General features: G+C 46.7%; 1 protein-coding gene across 1 annotated transcript in view; it reads right to left on the bottom strand.

The window, feature by feature from the left end:
- Window positions 1-21,179, bottom strand: part of AGBL1 (ATP/GTP binding protein like 1) — a 161,018-nt gene that overhangs the window by 115,284 nt on the left and 24,555 nt on the right. Inside the window, exon 7 of the mRNA XM_036013551.1 lies at window positions 1,054-1,091. Coding sequence (XP_035869444.1) covers window positions 1,054-1,091 — 38 coding nt within the window. The remainder of the gene's footprint in view (window positions 1-1,053; window positions 1,092-21,179) is intronic.

Here is a 21,179-nt window from a genome sequence, read left to right as displayed (position 1 = left end):
CCCCGGCCTCATCCAAGCTCCTTCACTCTGCCTGCAGGTTGGAAGGCTGGGGGCAGACCTGGGCACTGCGTCAGGTTCCAGCGAGCCGCATGCACTCAAGCTTCTCCTTGTTTCCCCCTCCGGTCTACAAAGGGAATCACTGTGCGATACGGGTCTCTCTCCGCGCTCCCAGCTAACAGGGATGTGTGGCTGGGGACAGAAGGTGCTTTCATTTTTATTTATTTATTTACAAGTTTTATTAAAGTTCACCTCTTACCCACAGGCCTTGGGCTCCCTACAGAGAAACAAACAGCACAATCGAAGCAGCTGGTTTCTAAGCTGCCAAATTAAAATAGATGAAGAGGTAAGGAGGGGGGGGGGGAATAAAAACACTCGGCTCAGACTTCTGCACTCCCAAGTGCGTGCTGCCTTCTATTGTACTGCACACACGAAATCGACTCCCAATGTAATTAGACTAGTGCCACCAGGCAAGGGAAAAAAAAATCCTCCAATTATTCAGACCCCCAGAGTTATTCTTCTGCAATTACTCAAGTAACTCAGAAAAGAGCCAAGTTTTTAGTGTAAATTTGTTACTGGCATCTACATGCTTCCAGCAACTGCCAACACCCCACCTGCCCCAAACTGCAGAGTCGGGAGCTGGGCTGGGAACCAAACCCAAGCACCCTGCCTCCCACCCACTGCCTCTCACCCTCTGCCTTCACCTCTTCTCTAGCACGGTCTCACTGGGACCTGGAGCCTATGCCCACAGCCCTAACAGGCTGCTGGTCCCGTTACAAGGAGCTGGAGCGTTCTGCAGGCCCCCGCAGACAATGCTCTCCCTTTAGAATCAACAGTCTCAGCGGCACCATATGCGGGCACACCCGTGGGGAGGAGTATCAGTTCTCTCTCTGCAGCCCTGAGCTTGGCTTGGCCATCCCATCCTCCCTCTCGCCCCAAGGACCCCGGAATGGCTCTCCCACCCTCCGGGGCGGAAATGAGCCAGAGAGACCGAAGCGCATCTCTCACTGAACTCGGAGGGGAGAGAAATAACCACTACTCGAGAGAGGTGCTTACTGGATTTCAGCAATGCTGCCAGGACTTCAGTGGCTGCCCTGGGGAAAGAGAAAGAAAAGTGGAAAAGTCAATGCGCAGCGGTCTCTCTGTCAGACCATGGATCCCACAGCCCGAGTGCTCGTGGCGGCCACCTAACGGCCCCATTATTAACCAGGTAGCAGGCGCTCTATTGATCCCACCGCCGGCCAGTAAAGAGGCGTAAATGCAGAAATCACACTGAGTGGGGTGTCCATCTTGCAAATGGGTCTCAGGAGCCCCCTCTGGGGCTGAAATCTCTTCCCCTCCTCCTCTGGCCTCCCACCTCCCACCAACTTCCAGACCCTGAGCTCCTCCTTTTTGTGCTGCTCATGCCCAGGGCTCCTGATTTATCCCTGCAAACACTGGGGGCTCTGGGAAGTGGGTGGGAGGGCTGGGGCCTGCAGACCGAGGGAGGGAGGCTGGTTCCTCGGGGCGGAAAATAACGGTTCTGTCCTGCGTTCCACCCAGACCATTTTCTTCCCTGGAGGCCTGGCGCAGCCTCTGCACAGGCAACAGGCACACAGAGCGAGAACACCTCTGGCCCAGGCCTCAGTGATCTTTCGGTCCGTTCCCTGAGGCTGGGAAGGCCCACAAAGACCCAGTCTCCGAGCAGAAGAAAAGTCCCGGGCACTGAGGGCAGGCACCACAGTGTGATGCTGGGAGGGAGACTTTGGGTTGTTGTTGTTGTTTTTAAATAAGGGAGATTTTGCATGACTCTAGTAACTTCTCCTCAAGGCCTGTTAAGCAGATACGCTGCCACCCTGCCTCTGAGGGCTGTAGAGCGGGTCCGAGGCTGGGTCACCCTCCCCAGGTGGCCCACAGACACAGAGCAGAGCTGGGACCCCAGCCCCAGGAACCTCCCTTCCCTGTGCTTCCTCCCTGCCTGTCTGTCTGCAGCGTCTCACACTGGGCCTGCCCTGCCCGGCTGACGGGAGATAACTCTCTTTGCAATATATCATCAGATACTGAGCAACTGAGCCAGCTGAAAAAAAAATGATAACAACGAATGAATAAGAATAAACTAAAATAAAGCAGAAACACAGCACTCGAGACACCGTTGCTCCCCGTGACCTCCAAGGTGCCCTGTGACAGCAACGGCCTGTGACTCGCAGGCTGCGGTGCACACCCACAGCTGGACGACCCTCGGCTCCACAGGAGCGGTGCAGCCGCAGACGGCGGCCAAGAAGGTGAGGCCAGCTGTCGGGGATGGACTGCTTCATCGTCCTTCCCAACCATGCTTTCCTCTCCTCACCTCTCAGCTCCCTCAGCCCCACTCTCATAACCCCACACAGCTGGGCAACAGAGGACTTAAGAAGGAACATGTCAAAGGTGCCGCTGGGAATCCACGCCCCTGTGGAAAAGGTAGGTTCTCAGGTGTATGGGGGCTGGCTTGGGCTGGGGCAAAACGGAACCCGATCAGTCATCTGGGGGAAGGCAGAGTAGCCAGACTAAGTCCACCCAAGGGGTCAGCAGAGAAGAGGGGAAGCCACAGAAGCAAGAAAAGAAAGAATGGGGATGCTCCAAGCAAAGCCTGTCCCTGCTCACAGGGCAGGCCTGTGCGGGCGACCCTGCCTTTCTGCCGTGCACAGCGCTCTCTTCTGGGGAAGTCCAGCACGAGTTAGTCACGAGGTGAGAGTGTTGTGAGGGACGGGCCAGCGGCAGGGGGAGGCAGGCAGCAGGCAAGCCAGGCGGGAGGACCCGGGGTGACAAGGGCTCCGACCGAGAGACCAGGAGGAAGAAGGGGAGAGAAAGGGGTTGAAGGGAAGTCTGAGTCAAGCTATGCAAAGCCCGGGTCTCCCCAGAGCAGCTCTGCATTTCCTGGGAGCTCTGTAGAAAAGCGGACTCCCCTTCCTGTCCTTGCTGAATCAGCCTTCACTCCAACAGATCACTCGCAGGCACCTGAGGGTTTGAAAAGAACAAGTGTGCGGGTCGGCACCAATATGGCTTGGTTACTCTGACGCTGAGGGGGAGACTGAGGGTGACCCCCGGATCTCAGCCCTTCAGAAAGTACCTGATGGCACAACAAACATAAACCCAAACAGTGACGCTGTGTGGCAGGGAACTCGGGGTAAGTGTCCTATCTGTCAAACGGGGAAAACTAACACCCGCATGACCAGTCAAGATTTCTTCCTCTCCGGCTCCTAACCGGGGGCTGCCCAGGGCACGGTGAGGGCAAAGAGGGAAGGGAGGACGTGTTGAGGCCGGGTGCTGGGGAGCCTGAAGAGTTCAGATGCCACTCTATAGGTCATAGAAAACCACCCTTTCTTCCTTTCTTTCTTTCTTTTTCTTTCTTTCTTTCTTTCTTTTCTTTCTTTCTTTCTTTCTTTCTTTCTTTCTTCCTTCCTTCCTTCCTTCCTTCCTTCCCTTTCTTTCTCTCTTTCTCTCTCTCTCTCCTTCCTTCCTTCCTTTCTTTTTTTTCTTTCTTTCTTTCTTTCTTTTTTAATCAACAGGATACACTGGCAAGGATGGAAATGTGAGCTGAAGCCGAGAATTAACAAGGCGGGATGATGGACTAGTTACGGACGACACAGGAAGGCATTTGTCAGCGAAGGCCGGGCATGGCTAGCCAGGGTGGCCAGGGGAAGAAAGCCACTAACGGAGCAAGGAGGGGAACTGGGGTATTCGGAAAAGATGCTGATTCTGATTCGGGATGTGCTGAGGTCAAGATGATGGGAATAAAGCCACACGGAACTCTCCAGGACGCTACTGGACTCAGAGACGGAGACTCCAGAGTGGGGACTGTGTGTTCCCAAATCACTGCAGGAGCAGGAGGAGCTGCAGCCCAGGGGAGCAGCTGGTACCTGTGAGGAAGCCCCATGGGGCAGAGGGAGGGCTGGCCCAGGAACGCTCCCACACCAGAGGGCAGAGAACCACAGGGGTGAGAGGCTGTGGCCGGGGCAGTCAGTAGGAGGAGACCGGGGGGCCCGGGGGGATTTGTTTTGAAACTGGAATTGCTAGATTTACTAGGCAGAGTTGTCTCCCAAGCTTCAGGCTGTGATCCCACAGTGGATTGCCAAATACATGTAACAGGCATTGACTAGCCTTGCTCGGGAAACAGAACAAATGGGGACGGAACAGGATATATCAGGGCCGTCTCACGCAGCCGAGGTGGGCAGCAATCTGAGAAGCGTGTTTCCGTGTCCGTACACACAGATGTGCGCCTACTGGAAAAGTGAGGTGTTCTCCTGGGGAAAAACAACCCTGTGAAGCTCCTGTCGAACGTGTAGCATCCACACAAGACCACACAGCGGGAACGAGCATCCGTGAGTTGACGAGCAAACAGGACGCACTTCATCTCACACCTGGGGCTGGGACGCAGGCTCCGGGCCACCCACTAAGAGTGTGTGTCACTGAGTGGGTGTCACTAAGGGGCTCCTTATCTTCGCTCTAGCTGGTGGACAAACGTCTGGAGTGTGAGTCCACCGTCTGAGCACCGAGCCTGGCTTCTCTCCTGCTCCCCGGTGGAACACTGAGGCTGCCCATCGGCACCGAGACAACCCATGGCTCACCCTACAAAACGCAAAAATTTAAGCAGCTCAAACGTAAACAAGTTACAAAACATTCAGTTACTTCCTCTCCAAGAAACGAAGCCCACTGCGTTGAATGAATGAACTAGGGTCCCAATTGCTGGTACCTCTGGGTGCTAGACTGCCCCCTGCTGGACACGGACGTCCAGCACCTGTGGTTCTTGCTCCCCTGGTTCTGCAGAACAGGACTTTCTGAGAAGGTGCTATTTTGTTCCAGTTTAAACCCATACCACCACCCCCCGTTGTGTGAGCTTCCCAATGGGATGTCTGTGGGAGGCTGAAAGCAGAAATGCCAAAACGTCCTCCTCCGTCAACTTTTCCTGAGTTTGCATCACGGAATCGGTCATTTAATAAATTTCTGCAGAAGATCCTACTCTAAGAGAGGTTCAATAACATCCAAAGGCAAAGCTGAACGGCCTTCACCCTACAGAGTTTCTCAATGTAGGGAGATGACTCAGTGAGGATTCCAGAGGACACAGGTGACTTCCACTCTCTTCCAAGGGAGAGCTAAGCTCAAACCACCGGCAGGAGGACCAAGTCGTGGCACAGGGCTGGCAAAGCCCGGCACCCAGAGCACCGTCTGGTGCAGTCCTGGCCTCCTGCACGACTTGAGAGGGGAGAGCAGGATGGATAGAAGCATACATGTATACACACACACATGCATACACGCAAACACACGCACACGCAAGGCTGGGTTACCAAGGAAAAGGGATGACGAGTAGGTCTTGCTTATCGCCAGTTTCAAGGGAGAGGGGAAGAAACGGAAATGGAAACTGAGATGGGGAGAAAAGCCATGAACATATGGTACAAAGGGTGACCAGTGCCCAGCAGGATCCTGTGCCCAGCAGGGCACTTGCTCATTTTTCTCCGGGAGAAAAGCAGCAGCAGCCCCATCCCTGCCCACCAACTCTATCCAGACCCTGTCCAAGACGGCTGTGGGGGCCATCGTCATCATCTCGGGAAGTTTGATCAGAGGCGGGGAGAGCCAGACCACAGGCTGGGTCCCCGTCAGTGACACTCGGCAGGCAGGGTGACACGGGGCGGGTGAGGGGTGACTCCCAGGGCCAGGGGGCCAGGAGCAGACACTGCAGACAACCAAGGCTGGGAGGATCTCCCACCCGCCCCCTCAGGCTCGGGCACCAACTCTGCCAAGGAGAAGTGGCTCTGGAGTACGCCCGCATCCACGGCCCACAGCATGAGAAGGCTTCCGGGGACTCCCCGGCCCGGGATGGGAAAGGCCCATGTGCGGGGAGGTGGCTGGGAGCACAGTGGGGAAGCCAATCAGCTCTCATGGACAGAGGGGTCTCTTTCCACCCAGCCATGTGACCCTCGAGTTAGCACTTAACATAAAAATTGCCCTGAGTTTCCTTAAATTATCCATCAAATTCAGTGTACATGGAAGTGTGACTGTAATCCTATACTTTATATGTATATATAAATGTAATGAGTACAGTGTATAATTACACATATATAGGCAAAATAAAATGTTACAGAATGTTTGCTATGTTACTGTAATAGAACAGTTGGTGTATCACACATTTAGTTAAATTCTTAGGAGTTAAATGCGTGTGTGATACAATCCGGTCTTGAACTACCTGGAAGCGCAAAAGGAGACCCACTCTCTGATCACATGGCACAGAGCAGGCAGACGGCTGCTGACTCAGGAAATGAATTAAAATGTAGCTGATTTTGCTCTAGCTGAAGGGCAAGGAAAAGACAGTACCTGGCCTGTTTCGCTGAGGTGTAACAGGGCTCCCCGCCCACCCCGCCCTGCATTTCGTACCAAGGCGCAGAGCCTCAGGCACTAAGGCGACCAGCACTCCAGAAAGCCGTCTTTCCCGAAGACCAATATCATGCGATTCTTGGATGGGTGGAAGGAAGCCTGAGAGCTACAGGCTTCTCATTCAATGTAAACTAGTAACACAAACTCGCTTTCCTTCCTCCCCCAGCGTCATCAATCTCACCGTGGAAATACAAAACTAATTTTGTAACAGCAGAGGTCACAGGAAGGGTGAGTCACCAGCCAATCAAAGGCTTTAACAAGTTTTTGGAAGACAAAAAACAGAGGAAGCCAACCGACAAACTAAACAGCGCGGCGGGAGCCACGGCGAAGAGGCAGGTGTGACGGAGCAGCAAAGGTGCACAGGGGGGTGGGTCTGTCAGTCAGACACCCAGCCACCCACCCTCACCTGAATCACCACCGTTTCTTATTCGTGAGTAATGGAAAAAAGACCTTACAGAGGAAAACAACATTCAGGTTGCCAGCCTGGGAAACGATGATCTGAGAGGCTATAGCGATATTTTCGACTCTAAGTCGTCGCTTAAAAGACAAGTTTTGCCTTTAGTGTGCTTTAGTCATAGTGAGTGATTTTTAAATACCACCACTTTAAAATTCAGTAACTATGATTGTTTTTTGGAGAAGATAATTATTTTATATAACCAACAAAGGAGTAGGGTTGGGTTGATTTTTTTTTTTTTGGTGTATGCTTCTGTTTACTTCCTCCCTGTGATTTCTCTTCTTTATGTCCTTGATATCATAATGCATACAGAAAGTTGTAGTCTGCTTAAACACAATTTTTTTAAAAAGACAAGTTCTGTATCTGTCTTAGGTAAGAGAGTGCACTGTGACTTTCAAGAGCGAGCCTATGATTTTTAACTGGGTCACGCTCTCGGGCTCTTGAGAATATGCTGACTCCTGACTGACACACACACAGCTACACCATGATATCGCTCCTCACCCTCAAATTCAAGTGTGAACTCCTCACTACTGCATCCCCTTCAGCATCTTGTACCCTTAGTGGTGATAATTAAATAGCAATTTTTGCACTTGCCTCTCAGACCCCTGATGTAATTTTAATCCTCTTTAAGGAAGGGTTATATACCTCAGTAACCCTTGTAACAACCCAGCATTGAAGCTTGGCATGTGGTCGTTCTCCACGGGTGTTAACTTGACCAAAACTTCCCACACTCCCAAACGTGTGGGGTAGAGAGCAATTTTCCCACGTGATGGGCCAGGCTCTTTACTTGGGTTCTCAGAAACATGGTAGGAAATAGGACTTTGAGCCTTTCATTTTAAAACCACGAAATGTTATTCCAACAAAACAGAAGGCCCTTCCCTGTTTTGAAAGGAGATGAATAGTCTGGAATCCACTGAATGTTCGCAAGTGGCTGGCTCTGCGCCAAGCCCTTACCTCCTCATTCCACATTTTTCCCAACAGCTCTGAGATCATCCCCTTTTGCTACGAAGATACTGAGACGATTGGGGAGACTGACTGACGTTCTCAGAGCAGATACGGAAGCCCAGGTCTTCGGATTCCAGGCGCGGTGCCAGTTCTACACCACAACGACTTTCTTCTAAGAAACCAATTAAGAAAGAAAAGTAGAGAACAGGAAAAGGTGAGGACACAGGTCCTCTGAGAGTGCCCCTTGCTCCTGGGTCTAAGACGGGACTTTGTCTTCGGTGAACTTTTGTAACTGAGTTAAGTTGATGGACCCCAAGTGGCCTTCACCTGCCTCGACGTGTGCCCAGACCATCTGTCTCTGTGAGAGTCCCCCCCCCAGAGACTCTTAGAAGAAAAGAAGCTTCTAACCCTTCTGGGCCCATGTCGCCTTCTGAAGTAGCGGAGAGGACCGATGCAAAGTTGCCAACACTACACATAAATGACTTTGGCAACGAGGAGAACGGCCAAGGCTCCCACGGTGGCCCAAGAGCTAGACACATTCTGCGGGTGCAGATGGAAATCTTGGTATTCTCCAATGCTCTCTAACGCCATGCCTCTGCACTGCTCTTCCCCGGCCTCCCTCCGGCCGGGACGAACACGAGCTGCCAACACCTGACCCCGGGACAGAGTTTTCCCGGTAAAGATGGACAGAGTGGGCCACGTGTTGAGAGAGATTGGATCTGTCAGCGCTCTGAGTCACAATCTTACGTGACAGCATCAGTTTTGTGGAGTGAAAGATTCTAGAAGGCACTGTCCATTTCAGGCAGCTCCTCCTCTGTGGTCGAACATTTCAGACACGGAGGAAGGAGACTGTGGGTGCCTGTTCGCTACTTTCAGATTAAAAGATTGAAATGATAACAGTCAAATGACACCGTGAAACATCACCTCACTGGGCAGCATTCCTGGATATGAGAGCCTAAGAAACCGTTCCTCTACTCAGAGACACAGAGACAAAGAAGAGAGATGATCTGGAAAATGTCATCATATCTCCAGGAATTCCCCAATATCTTACCTCGTCTTTGCTGACCCATACACAAGTGTGAGACCAGTAGACCAGGCTATGCCTTCATCTTATTAAACTTATATTAACCAAGTAGATTGTTATGGTAATAATAGATATGCATTTTCAAATCTTGTATAAGTCATCATACGTGCTACACATAATTGAAAATATACTTTAAAATACTTTTGATTATATGTAGTCATATAATTATACTTATTTTACCATTACCATATGACATGCATTTTTATAGAATAGTGTTTGGATCAGAGTTTGAATAAGACGACTATTTTTTTCTAATTTAAAGAATTCATGATTTTTTAAGGCAACATAATATGGGAGTTAATGAGAAAATTGGTGGCTATTACTCTAGAAAAAATAATATAACAGAACTAAAAAGTGCTATTAAAAGAAGAAAAAACACCTTTACACAACAAAGCCTGAAAACCATCTGAGCCTCTGGCATCTGAAATGTGGGTAACTTTTACATCACCTTGTCGAGAAAGACACCACAGATGACATAAATGAGGTGCTAAAGATTAAGTCGACTTGGGAAAGATATTTTTGTTTATAATATTTTGAAATCAAGAGAAAAAGCTCATTTAGCAATTTAAGTCTCTGATCCATCAATGTAATGACTCCGGTTCTTTTTCTCTTCCTTTGCTTATGTGCACTGTCACCTAAAATAAATCCAAGCCAATGTAAGGCTTTAAAAATAGAGACGTGAAAAGTCCCATTGTTTGACAAGCCTTCCAGAACACTACGTCTGGACCTTCAAGCAACTGAGTCAACAAACCAAGATGTGTGCAAAGCGATTAACAGCATTTGTATGGGAAATGGATTTGCAGAATAATCTTCCTGTTGGAAGCCAATCCAATCCCCACGGGAAGGTCATCTTTTGTCTATGACAAACACAACAATATCTTGGCTCTTGCAAGCCAGGCAGTTGTGTCAACTCCCAGGCGTGTTCGAGTCACCGCGCTTATTTTAACAACCCCGCTAATAGGATTAAGTGGGTTTAAAGATTAAGCAACTTTGCTAGGGCGGGTTTCCTACATTTATAGAGTGTTTGTTGATAAATAAAATTAGAATCAAATGACACAAATTACGAGAAATAATTTTTCATGTCAACACTAGACAAATTTTTAAAACTTTTCTAGGGAGGCCAGAGTCTTTTATGTGGGCAAAATCCTGCCTGTAAATTCACTGGTCAGATCTGCTGTATTCGTGGCTGGAAGGAGAGTCTGTCCAAAGTGGAGTAAGTCGGCTGCGGGGCAGTGCCACAGTTCCCGTAACTCATGCACAGAAGAACAAAGTGCACGGTCCCCCAGGGAACGGGACGTCAGAACTTGGGATGCCCAGGGCCCACACGCTCACTCAGCAGTGCCCTGTGTCACTGCTGCACCCTCGGGTGCCCTCCGCCAACTACATTCTGCCATGGCCTGATGTCCCGAGAGCCTCAAGAAGTCAAGTCTTCTTCAAAGCAACAGACAAACAGAGAGAACCTGCAATTCCAGATCAGCAGGCGGTGATGAACACAAATGCCGTGTCCAGGTCTGTGTGGGAGCCACTTCACACAACTGTGCTGAGATGGCCGGAGAAGGCGCGATGGCGCACATGCACGCCACGCCTGTGCGGTCCTCACAAGGAATGAGGTCAGGCTGCGGGTTTTGCTGAGTGAAAATTCACAACTTGTGTAACAGCAAGTAATACGTCAATATTAAAAAATGAAGAGTAAATATCGCCCTGGCTCAGTGGATTGAGTGCCAGACTTCAAAGCAGAGGGTGGTCTCAGCTTCAATTCCCAGTCAGGGCACATGCCTGAGTTGCGGGCCAGGTCCCCAGTAGGAGGCACGCAATAGGCAACCACACATTGATGTTTCTCTCTCTCCCTTCCCCTCTCTCTAAAAATAAATACAATCATTTTTTAAAAAGTAAACATCAAACAAGTGTGTGTGTGCAGTGACATATATGCATATATGCATGGATGAACACACACCCACACACGCAATGGGTAACCATTAAAAAGACTAGAAAAGTATACAGCCACCTGTGTTTACCGGGAATCTCCAGGAATGAAACTGGCAAACAAGAGGAGCGTTTCTCCATGTTTTTGGAAACTTCTGTATCATTTTAATGTCTCACCACATTGGTGTGTGCGTTAGTTGGCTCAGGCGGCCACAGCAGACCACCCTAGATTGGGCAGCTCATCGACAAAGATTTGTTTGGTCGCCATTCTGGAGACAGGAAGCCTCAGACCAAGGCCCGGCTGGGCTGGTTTCCGGTAAACGTTCTCTTTCCAGCTTACAAGCAGCTGTCTTACTGCAGCGTCCTCACCTGGCTTTTCCTGGGGTGTCTGTGCTCTCTGTCTCTCCTCTTCTTAGAAGGCCGCCAGGCTTACCAGATCAGAACCCTACCCTTACGACCTCATGTGACCTTAATCACTTCCTAAAGACCCTATCTCCCAATACAGTCACACTGAGGGCTAGGGCTTCAACATAGGGATTTGGGGGGAGGAGGGTCACAACTCAGTCCTGCGCTGTGTTTCTTAGCATTCAGTGTTTCCAACCACCCAGCACTGTGTTTCTCAGGTGGACGTCATTCATGGCCTGCCCAGCACTTATTCCCACCTAGCTCGCACCGAACAAAACCTGAGTTTTGTGCAGGTATCTGTGTAACCTCTGCGCAGCCATGTGCTTGCGAGAGGGCTCCACCATCCTCCTTGCTGTGGGTTAGTCCCGGAACAGACCTAAGACCCAATTCCAGCCAGAGACACGGGAGAGAGCCAATGGGAGATGCTGGAACAAGTCTCCTCCCTCTAAGAAAAAAGCCCTGGACAGAAACGGTCATGTCTCAAGGAGGCTGCCACTGTAGCTTTGGGGCCTGCACCCACCGCAGCTGAGCACGAATCAACGCCGATCGAGGCCGAGGCAAAGAGGAAAAACCCGGAGCCCCTTGGGGGCTGTCACTGAGCCGAGGAACCAACCCTCCGACACCTAAATTTTCCAGTCGCACGAAACGAGGGAATTGCTTGTTGCTGTAATCGCCGTAAGCCGGAACGTGCGCTCCATGGAGCTGAAGTCATCATAAATAATCCGATTTTTCTGAGAAATATTTAAAATAGATCTTTTTAAAGACTGTTCAAAATCACTCCCTTAGAAATTTACAACATGTATTAGTATATTAAAGACTCAGAGAATGCCTGCCCTATTGTATTTGAATCGGAGTGCCCCCAATTTATGGGATAATGGGATCCTTTATTTTCTCTCCAGTAAATCCTATTATTCTCCACAAAGGAAGGTGGCTGTTGAAGGACGCCCCCAGGGTGCAGCTGGGACAGGCTCCAACGCAGGAGAAAATGACAAAGCCTGAAATGAAGGAAAAAGCAGCAAAACTCCTCTAGGGGAGAAAAAGCTTGAGGGGCTTTTTAAATCCCAGGATGTTCAATGTCAATTTCTCTTTTCCACTGTGCTGCCCCGTGGCCCTCATCACGGCCACCTCTGCCAGAGTTCTCAGCAAAACTGCACGTGAGCAACTGTCACTCACTGCTGGGCAGGTGGGGGGTGGGGGTGGGGCAGGAAAGGGATGTGGTTTTCCCACCACATTTGGAGTCACAATTCACTGCACCCTGACGAATGCCAGATCCCAACAAGATGCCCATGTCATGCAATATTATGAACATCGTTTTGGTGGGGGAATTATGTTTGGGGGCTTTTCATCTGATGAACTAAACAATGCTAAGTATGTATTAAGGGCAAATAAAAGCTACCAAACCCTATGAAAAACAGACATCGCCACAGGATCTCACCTTCGGAGCAGTCACAGGGGAAGGCACGTTTGTAAATGTGTGTTTCATTTGGTCCAAGACGACCACGAGCAAATCCAACCCATGAGAACTCCCGAACGCCCTGCCCACACGCCCTTCCCAGAGGCACCCTTCAACTACTTCTTGCTGTTACTGCGATGTGACCAGCATCTGTGGGGCACTGCGGTCAACACCAGCCTTTCCCTACTAACTTATAAAACCCATCCGGACAGACGCAACAGCTACTGCTCATCGCCCGCCCACCCCCAGGGCCTACGTGGCACCCAAGCTGAGGGCTGTGTGATGAAGGAACGAATCCGTCAGCGAATGAGACATTGAAAAACCCTCATCGATCAACTGATGAAGCGAATCACTCATGCTCAGTGACTATAATGAAGAATAAATTTATTCCCGTCATAAAATAATGTCTACAAGCGGAAGGGAATATGTCAAAGACGGTGTATTTGTATCGGGTTCTGCAGAAAGGCCTAAATGACAAATTGTAGAAATACAGACATCTTTCCATATACCTGCCCACTGCCTAGGGCTTTGCTAGCGGTTTTCTCTAGTGCCTGTTTTGGCGACGTCGGAGCCACAATTAAGTCGCCGTCGGGTGGCTTTCCAGCCTCCGGCACTTCCACGGGAACAGAGGGCTGCCTGCTCGGTGCTCAGGTAACTGGCGGACCCTCCCTTCGCACTGACTAACTATCCTACACGAAATCAGAAATTCGTTCTGTAATTCATCTTGTCCCTTGGGTCATCGCTAAGGTGATCACAGGTTAATGAGTTGTGAAATCGCTCCAGGAAGTGAGGTCTCCCAGTGTCTGGGGACATAAACACAGAGAGTATCGATTTCTAGAATGCTCTTCTTCCAGCACCATCATCACAGAAACCCAAAAGCACATTAAATTGAACAATCTTCTTTCTCAGAGACGGAAAGTGAGGCTATAACCTGTCAGGGCACACGGATATGGGAAAAAGATCCCAAGATTACAGCCAAGGGGACACTGCACCCTCTCTCTTTTTCTTCCAGATGCCAAAAGAAAATAAAGAAAAGAAAAAGAAAGAGTAGGTATCCCTCGTTTCTCTTTTTTCGCAAATGCCAAGCCACCGACCCAGACAGTCTGACAAATGAGCAAGATCGTGGAGAGCCCCGAGGAGGAGGACGGAGGGAGTGGAGCAGCTGATATGCGAGGAGGGAGGTTTCTGCAAACTCTCGTGGTGAAGCGACCCAGCCAGACAACAACTTTGCTGAGGAGGTGCGGACGTGCTCCTGCCCTGCACTCAGGAGCAAGCCCCAGAGCAGCTTCGGAACGGCAGGAGGTGTTCCGACAAGATGTGAGCAGAAGCGAAAGGAGAAAATTAAAGACGGAAAAGTCCAGACCCACTGTCAGGACCACATCCCTCGCAGGAGGAGGTGGTGTGAGTCCGTCAAGGTTTTTCCCCGATGCCCAGCAATCCCCTTTCCAGACACGGGACTTGGGGGCAGCAGGCCCGTCCCTGGGTCTGGCGGGCTGGCCGGAGGGCCCTGGTATTTCCAGTTAGTGCGTGTGACTGCTAAATGCAAACAGCTCTCCTGTTTTGGGGTAGGGTATCGTTAGAATAAACACAGAACATATTCCAAAATCACAGGTTTTGAACAACCTCCAGGACCTGGCTACCAGGGTGATGTGCACCTGAGAGAGGGCGTGGAGAGTGTCCTTCCCACGCCGGCCTCCCCACCGTGCTGAGAGACAGCCCCGCACCCTCGTGTCCGACTACCCTGACATGCGGCCAAGGCCCCAGCACCCTGAGTGACAGGCTCACGAGGCCGGTCGCCCCCTCTGTGTCTGCGTGCACGCCTTCAGCACCTCAGCTCTGCCGTTAAGCAAAACCTGCTCAGAAGGAAGAGGTGGCCTGGTGCGCTGCAGGGTCAAAATAAAGCTAAAAAAGCCGTAAGGGGCCAAGGCGACACCTTGACCCCCTTCAGTGTGCCACCTTTGATTCAAGAAGGCAACTTTGGGGTTCTACAAACAACCGAAATAATAGTAATAATAATAATAATTAATAATAATAATACACTGAACTTCTTAAAAAGTTATTTTCTCTGAGTGCCTTGGAAACAACGCCTCTATAAATATCAAGTGATCTCAGGATAACACTATACTACCAATACCTGAAGAAACGCACGCCAGCTTGTAGGTGAGGCGATTTGAAGCTGTGATACCCATGAGTACCAAGAGATGGCGCTGGGCTGCGCACGGGCTCAGGACTACTGGGTGGCTGCCACCTGGACCCGCCTTGGCTGTTTCTCTGCCTCACTGACTCTTGATCTTGCTTTGGAAACATTGCTTTCCTCCTCTGCTGTATTGCCTGACCATTGCCCACGGTCCCTCTTCCCCTTTATTAGTATAACTCTGCCACTGCATTATTTAACTTCATCACAGCGTCGTGTAATTGTGGACCTTCGTATTAACTCTGAAAAGCATTTGGGGGGATTCGTTTGGCCTGGAACATGCCACATAAAATGGGATTGCATTATGTGTGATGATGATTACTGTGATGAGGGTGGGCCATTTTCAAAGACAGATTATTTCGGCCTGCAGGAAACGGAGGCCCGAGGCTGGCTCTTTCCATTTCCGAGCCCTCTGGCTCCAGTAAAACTGTCCGCTGCACATGTTTTATTTATTCATCCCAGTCATTTAATCATTTCTGCTGTTAAATACTGAGGGGGGAAGTTACCGTGCTGCAGCGTGGTGTGGTGAGGAGAGACTGGGAAATTCTTACCAGGAGAACTGGAACCTGACCTTACCTCTTCTACCTGCGCCCTCTGCGAATTGCAGGCAATCACCTATTTGGGACTCAAAGTCTCTATCAAATGAGCATAACCAAAGGAGTGCCCTCTACTTTTCCTTCCGCATAAAACCTTTAAAGATTCTATGGAAATTAAAAACTTACTGCTATGTCACCTGAGTGTACAGTTGTTTTACCCTTTAAAAAGTATTGTAGAAATACTGAAGTTGCAAAAATTGTAGCAATACTGAACAACAGGGATAATGATGTCCCATTTCCACATTATCTCAAAATTTACCCATATTTAATATCCAACTGTTACGCCAATCAAACCAGTTTGCTTCTTGCTACTCGGCACGCTCTAATTCTTTTCTTCCTGCCCAGAACACCACCTCTGCTCTGCTTGCTCCCTCCATTCCCCATCCCCAACACTCACGGGCTTAGCTGTCCTCATCAGTCAATTCCTTTTTAAATGAATGGATAAATGAACAATCTAATGGTCGATGACAGTGTTCTTAGTTCCAATGTTATCTGTAGCCAGACAATCAAAATATTGTGTAGACTGGACACTATTTTCAGTTTGCTTTAATTTTTAAATTATCAAAGTAAAGCCTAGTAATTACAGAAATCATTTTAAAGTTAATTCATAGTTGCACCACTCAGAAATAACTAGAGTTATTGATGTCCTTCTTTCAATATTTTACTATGTATATATTTTTTTTAATTTATTTATTTATTTTTAGAGAGGGAAGGGAGGGAGATATATATATATATATACAGAGAGAGAGAAACATCAATGTGTGGTTGCTGGGGGCTGTGGCCTGCAACCCAGGCATGTGCCCTGACTGGGAATCAAACCTGCGACATTTTGGTTCACAGCCTGCGCTCAATCCACTGAGCTACGCCAGCCAGGGCTTACCGTGTATATTTTTTTAGGCAAGGGGACCATTCTTTGTTTTGGTTTTTTTTGAACTGATGTTTTGAGATATGATTGGCGTGCATTAAATTATACACATTTAAAGTGCACAACAGTATGATCTGACCTATGTATGCACCTTGAACCGCACCACAACCAAGATAAGGAATGCATCTACAACCCCAGACGTCTCCTCATGCTTCTTAGTGAATTTCCCCTCCCACCCGTTCTTCACCCCCAACCCTGTTTCCAGACGGCCTCTCACCTGCTTTCTCACGCAATGTTGTGTTAGAATTTTGTATCAATGGAATCACACAGCATGCACTTTCTTGTCTGGCTCCTTTCACTCGGTGTAATTATTCTGATATTTATTCATGTTGTAGCCTGTATCAATAGATTCATCTTTTCATTGCTGAGTATATTACATCATGTGGAAATATTAGACTTTATTTATCTCTTCACCAGTTAATGAACATTACAGCTGTTTTCCATCTGGGGCTATCACAAATAAAGCTGCTGTGAATATCTGTACACATCTTTGTAAAGATATATTCTATCATTTCTATTGGGTAAATACATAAAAAGGGAATAGTCATATTTTAGGTGTATGATCAGTTTTTAAGAAACTGCCAGGCTGTTTTCCAAAGTGACTGTACCATTTTTACATTTCTGCCAGGAGAGCGTATGAGTTTCAATTTGTCCACATCTTTGTCAATGCTTATGATGGCCAATCCTTTTAATTTTAACTATTATAAGTGTAAAGTGGTATATATCGCCTTGTGGTTTTAATATGCACTTCCCTGAATATTGATGTTGATCGTGTTTTATATGCATATTTGCCTGTATGTCTTATTTGGTGACCTACCTGTTTAAATCTTTTGCCCGCTTTTTGTTGAACTGTTCCTTTTCTTACCACTGAATTTCAACTGAACTTTATATATGCAGGATAAAACCCCTTGATGATACATATGATGGAAAAATACTGTCTTCCAATCTGTGTCCTGTATCTTCATTCCCTGAATAGTGCCTTTACCAGGAATTGTTAATGGTGATGAAGTACATCTTACTCACTCAATACTTTATGGATTGCCCTTTTAATGTTGCATCTAAAGAATTTCTGCCTAACCGAGGGTCACAAAGGCTTCCCATATGTTTTCTTCCAGAAAGTTTGTGGCTGTAGATTGCATGTTTAAATCCGTCATCCCTTTTATGGTCATCTTTGTTTATGGTGTGAAACACAAGCTGAATTAATCTTTGGATATCAAGTTTTTCCATAACCATATATTGACCCCACTATTGCTTCTCTATGGAATTTGCCTATGCCAAAAATCAATTGTCCCTACATGTGTGGGCTTATTTCTAAACTGTCTATTCTGTTTTATTAATCTATTTGTCAGTCTTGACATCAATCCCACACTGTCTTGATTACTCTCGCTTTAAAATAAGTCTTGAAATACAGTATTATTAATCTTTCAACTTTCTTTTTTTTTTTCCAAAACTGTATTTGCTATTCTAGGTCTTCTGCATTTCCGTAGGAATTTTATAATCAATTTGTCTATTTCTATCCAAAAAAAAAAATCCTCACAACTTTGGGAATGCATTTAACCTATAAATCAATTGAAGCAAAATTGGCACCTTAACTACATCGAGTCTTCTGAGCCATGAATTCTATTTCTCTACTTATTCAAGTCTTCATCAATTTGTTTCAGCAATATTTTGTAGTCTGTAGTATACAAATCTTTTGCATATTTTGTCAGATTTCCCCCCTATTTCATATCTTTTGTTATTTCAAATTGTATTTTGAAAAATTTATTTTTGAATGGTTTGTTGCACTGTGCAGAAATAAAATTCATTTCTGTATATTGATTTTGCATCCTGGAACTTTGGTAAATTCAATTCATAGTTCTTGTAGCTTATATGTGTGTATAGATTCCATCAGAACTTCTACATAGACAATCATATATATCATCTGCAAATAAAAAGTTTTATTTCTTTTTTTTAACCCACTGAATGTCCCTCTCTTCTTGCCTCTTTGCCCTGCTTAGAATCTCCAGTACAATCTTGCACAGGAATGGCGAGAGTGGACACTCCAGTCTTGCGTCTGATCCTGGGGGAAACATTCTAGCTTTCATCATTAAGTCTGATGACACCTGATGGTTTTCACGGATATGATTTATGGAGGAAGTCTCTCTCCCTTGTTGAATTTTTAACAGGAAATGATGTTGAATTTTGTCAAATGCTTTTTCTATGTCTACTGAGATAATGATATCTTTTTTTAGTTTTTATGTGATAAATTATGTGCAATAATTTCTGCACGTGAAACTAATCTTGCATTCCTGGGATAAATCCCCATCGGTCTTGATTAATTGATATGAATTCTCTAAAACTGGGTTAAAGATATTTGCATCTCAATTCCTAAGAAATGTTAGCTGGTAGCTCTCTTTCCTGGTAAAGTCTTTTATCTGGGTAATGCTGGCCTCACCGAAAAAGTGAGGAAGTATTTCCTCTTCCTCAATTTTCAGGAAGAGTTCGTGTGGAATTGCTAGTATTCATTCTTTCAGTGTTTGGTACCATCACAAGTGAAGCCATTTGAATCTGGATTTTTGTGGGGATGCACTCAATTCATTTAATAAGCACAGGGTTCCTTTGGTTATCAACTTCCTCTCAAATGAGCTTTGGTAGTCCGTGTCTGTCAAGGCATTTTTTCCACTGCATCTCGGTTGTCAACTTTATTGGCATAAAGTTGATCATAATATTCTCATCTTATCTTTTCACATCTGTGGAGCTTGTAGCAATTTTGTCTCTCATTTCTGAAAATGGTAATTTGTATCTTCTCTCTCTTTTTTCCTGATCAATGTGGATGGAAAGTTTGTCAATTTTATTGATCTTCTTAAACAGTAAGCTTTTGATTAGACTAATTTTTTTCTATTGCTTTTCTTTTGCTGTTTCACTGATCTCTATTCTCATCTTTCTTATTCCCTTTCTTTCACTTACTTTGCATTTTGATCTTTTTTTTTTTAGATTTTATTTATTTATTTTTAGGGAGGGAGAGACAGGGGGAGAGAGAGAGAGAGAGAGAGAGAGAGAGAGAGAGACAGAGACATCAATGTGTGGTTGCTGGGGGTTATGGCCTGCAACCCAAGAATGTACCCTGGCTGGGAATCGAACCTGGGACACTTTGGTTCCCAGCCCGCGCTCAATCCACTGAGCTATGCCAGCCAGGGCTGCGTTTTGATCTTTTTTAAAGATGAAATTTGATATCATTAATTAGATATCTTTCTACCTTTCTTCTACTCTAACATACAGTTTACAACACATAGTTTATAAATTACCCCCAAGTATGTGGCATCCCAGAGATTTTAACATGTTGCATTTCATTTTCATTTGGCTCAAAATATTTTCTATTTTCTTTTCTGATTTCTTCTTCAACCCATAGGTTCTTTGGAAGTATGTTATTTAATTTCCAAAAGGTGGGGGTCCTTCAAGAGACCTTTCTCTCATTGATTTCTAGTTTAATTTCACTGTGGTCAGATAACATACTTTATATCACCTTAATGCTTATAAATTTATTTTAACTGGTTTTATGGTCCATAATATTGTCTATCTTGGTGAATATTTCATGTGCACTTGAAAATAATGTGTATTCTGCTGTTTCTCTCCACTATCAATTGTTGAAAGAGGGTTATTAAAATCTTCAACTCCTGCTCCCCTCAGTTACACCAGGGTTTGCTTTCCTTCGAAGCTCTGTTTTCAGGTGCGTAACATACAGAATCTCACACTTTTCAGATGATGCCGCCCTGCTTTTTCATCTGCATTGTTTCCAAAGAGAAATCTGTTGTGTTGTTATCTTTATTCCCGTGTCCATAATGTATCTTTTTTTCCCTTTCCTGGCTGCTTTTGCGATTTTTTCTTTATCACTGGTTTTGAGCAATTTGATTATTTGTCTTAGAGCAATTTTCTTCATGTCTCTTGTGGTTCACGGAGGCCATGATTTCTTCCTAAGTGTTCTGTGCCCACCCGTCTCCTCTCACCAGGGACCCACCCTACCTACATCTGTGTACAGCAGGCTGTTTGAGCTTGTCCCGTGGTTCACTGGGGCTCCTTCCCCTTCTTTACTTTTCCTTTATTCTTTCTTCCTCTGTGCTTCGTCTTGGAAATTTTCTGTTCCTATGTCTTTGAGTTTACTTATCTTTCCTTCTGCCACGTCTGATGTGCTTTACTGCAACCCATTTTACTGACATCTGACACGCTGTGGCTTTCATCTCTAGAAGTCCAATTTGGGTCTTTTTCAGTATCTTCTCTTTCTTTACTTAAACTCTGAACATACAAAATATAGTTAGGATAACTTTTTAATGTTCTTGCCTGATAATTCAAACATCTGTTCCAGTTCCGGGTTGTGTCTGATGTAACGACTTATCTTCTCACTACGGGTAGCATTTTCCTGTTTCTTTGCACGCCTCATAATTTTTTATTGGATTCTAGATATTGTGACTTTTACTTTATTGAGTGCTAAATATTTTTGTATTCCTATAAATGTTCTGAAACTCCATTCTAAGATACAGTTAAGCTTCTTGGAAACCGTTTTATCTGGCCGGGTCTTGCGTTTAATATGCGATAGGCAGGACCGGAGCGGCATTCAGTTTAAAGCGAACTGTTCCCCACGGCTGAAGCCAGATTCCTCTGTGTATTTTCCTGTGTTCTCCACCGCACAAACCATGAAGATTCCCAGCCTGCCTTGCAGAACCACACATTATCCCCAGCCCCGTGTGAGCACCAGGCACGGTCCCCTCCATTCCTTGAAGGTGGTCTGTCCCGGGCTTTGGGTCGTTTCCCTACAAGTGCGCACTGATCAAGATTCAGCTAAATC

This window comes from Phyllostomus discolor, chromosome 12 (assembly GCF_004126475.2).
Source record: "Phyllostomus discolor isolate MPI-MPIP mPhyDis1 chromosome 12, mPhyDis1.pri.v3, whole genome shotgun sequence".
Lineage (NCBI taxonomy): Eukaryota > Metazoa > Chordata > Mammalia > Chiroptera > Phyllostomidae > Phyllostomus > Phyllostomus discolor.
This window is presented reverse-complemented; position numbering and strand designations above follow the sequence as displayed.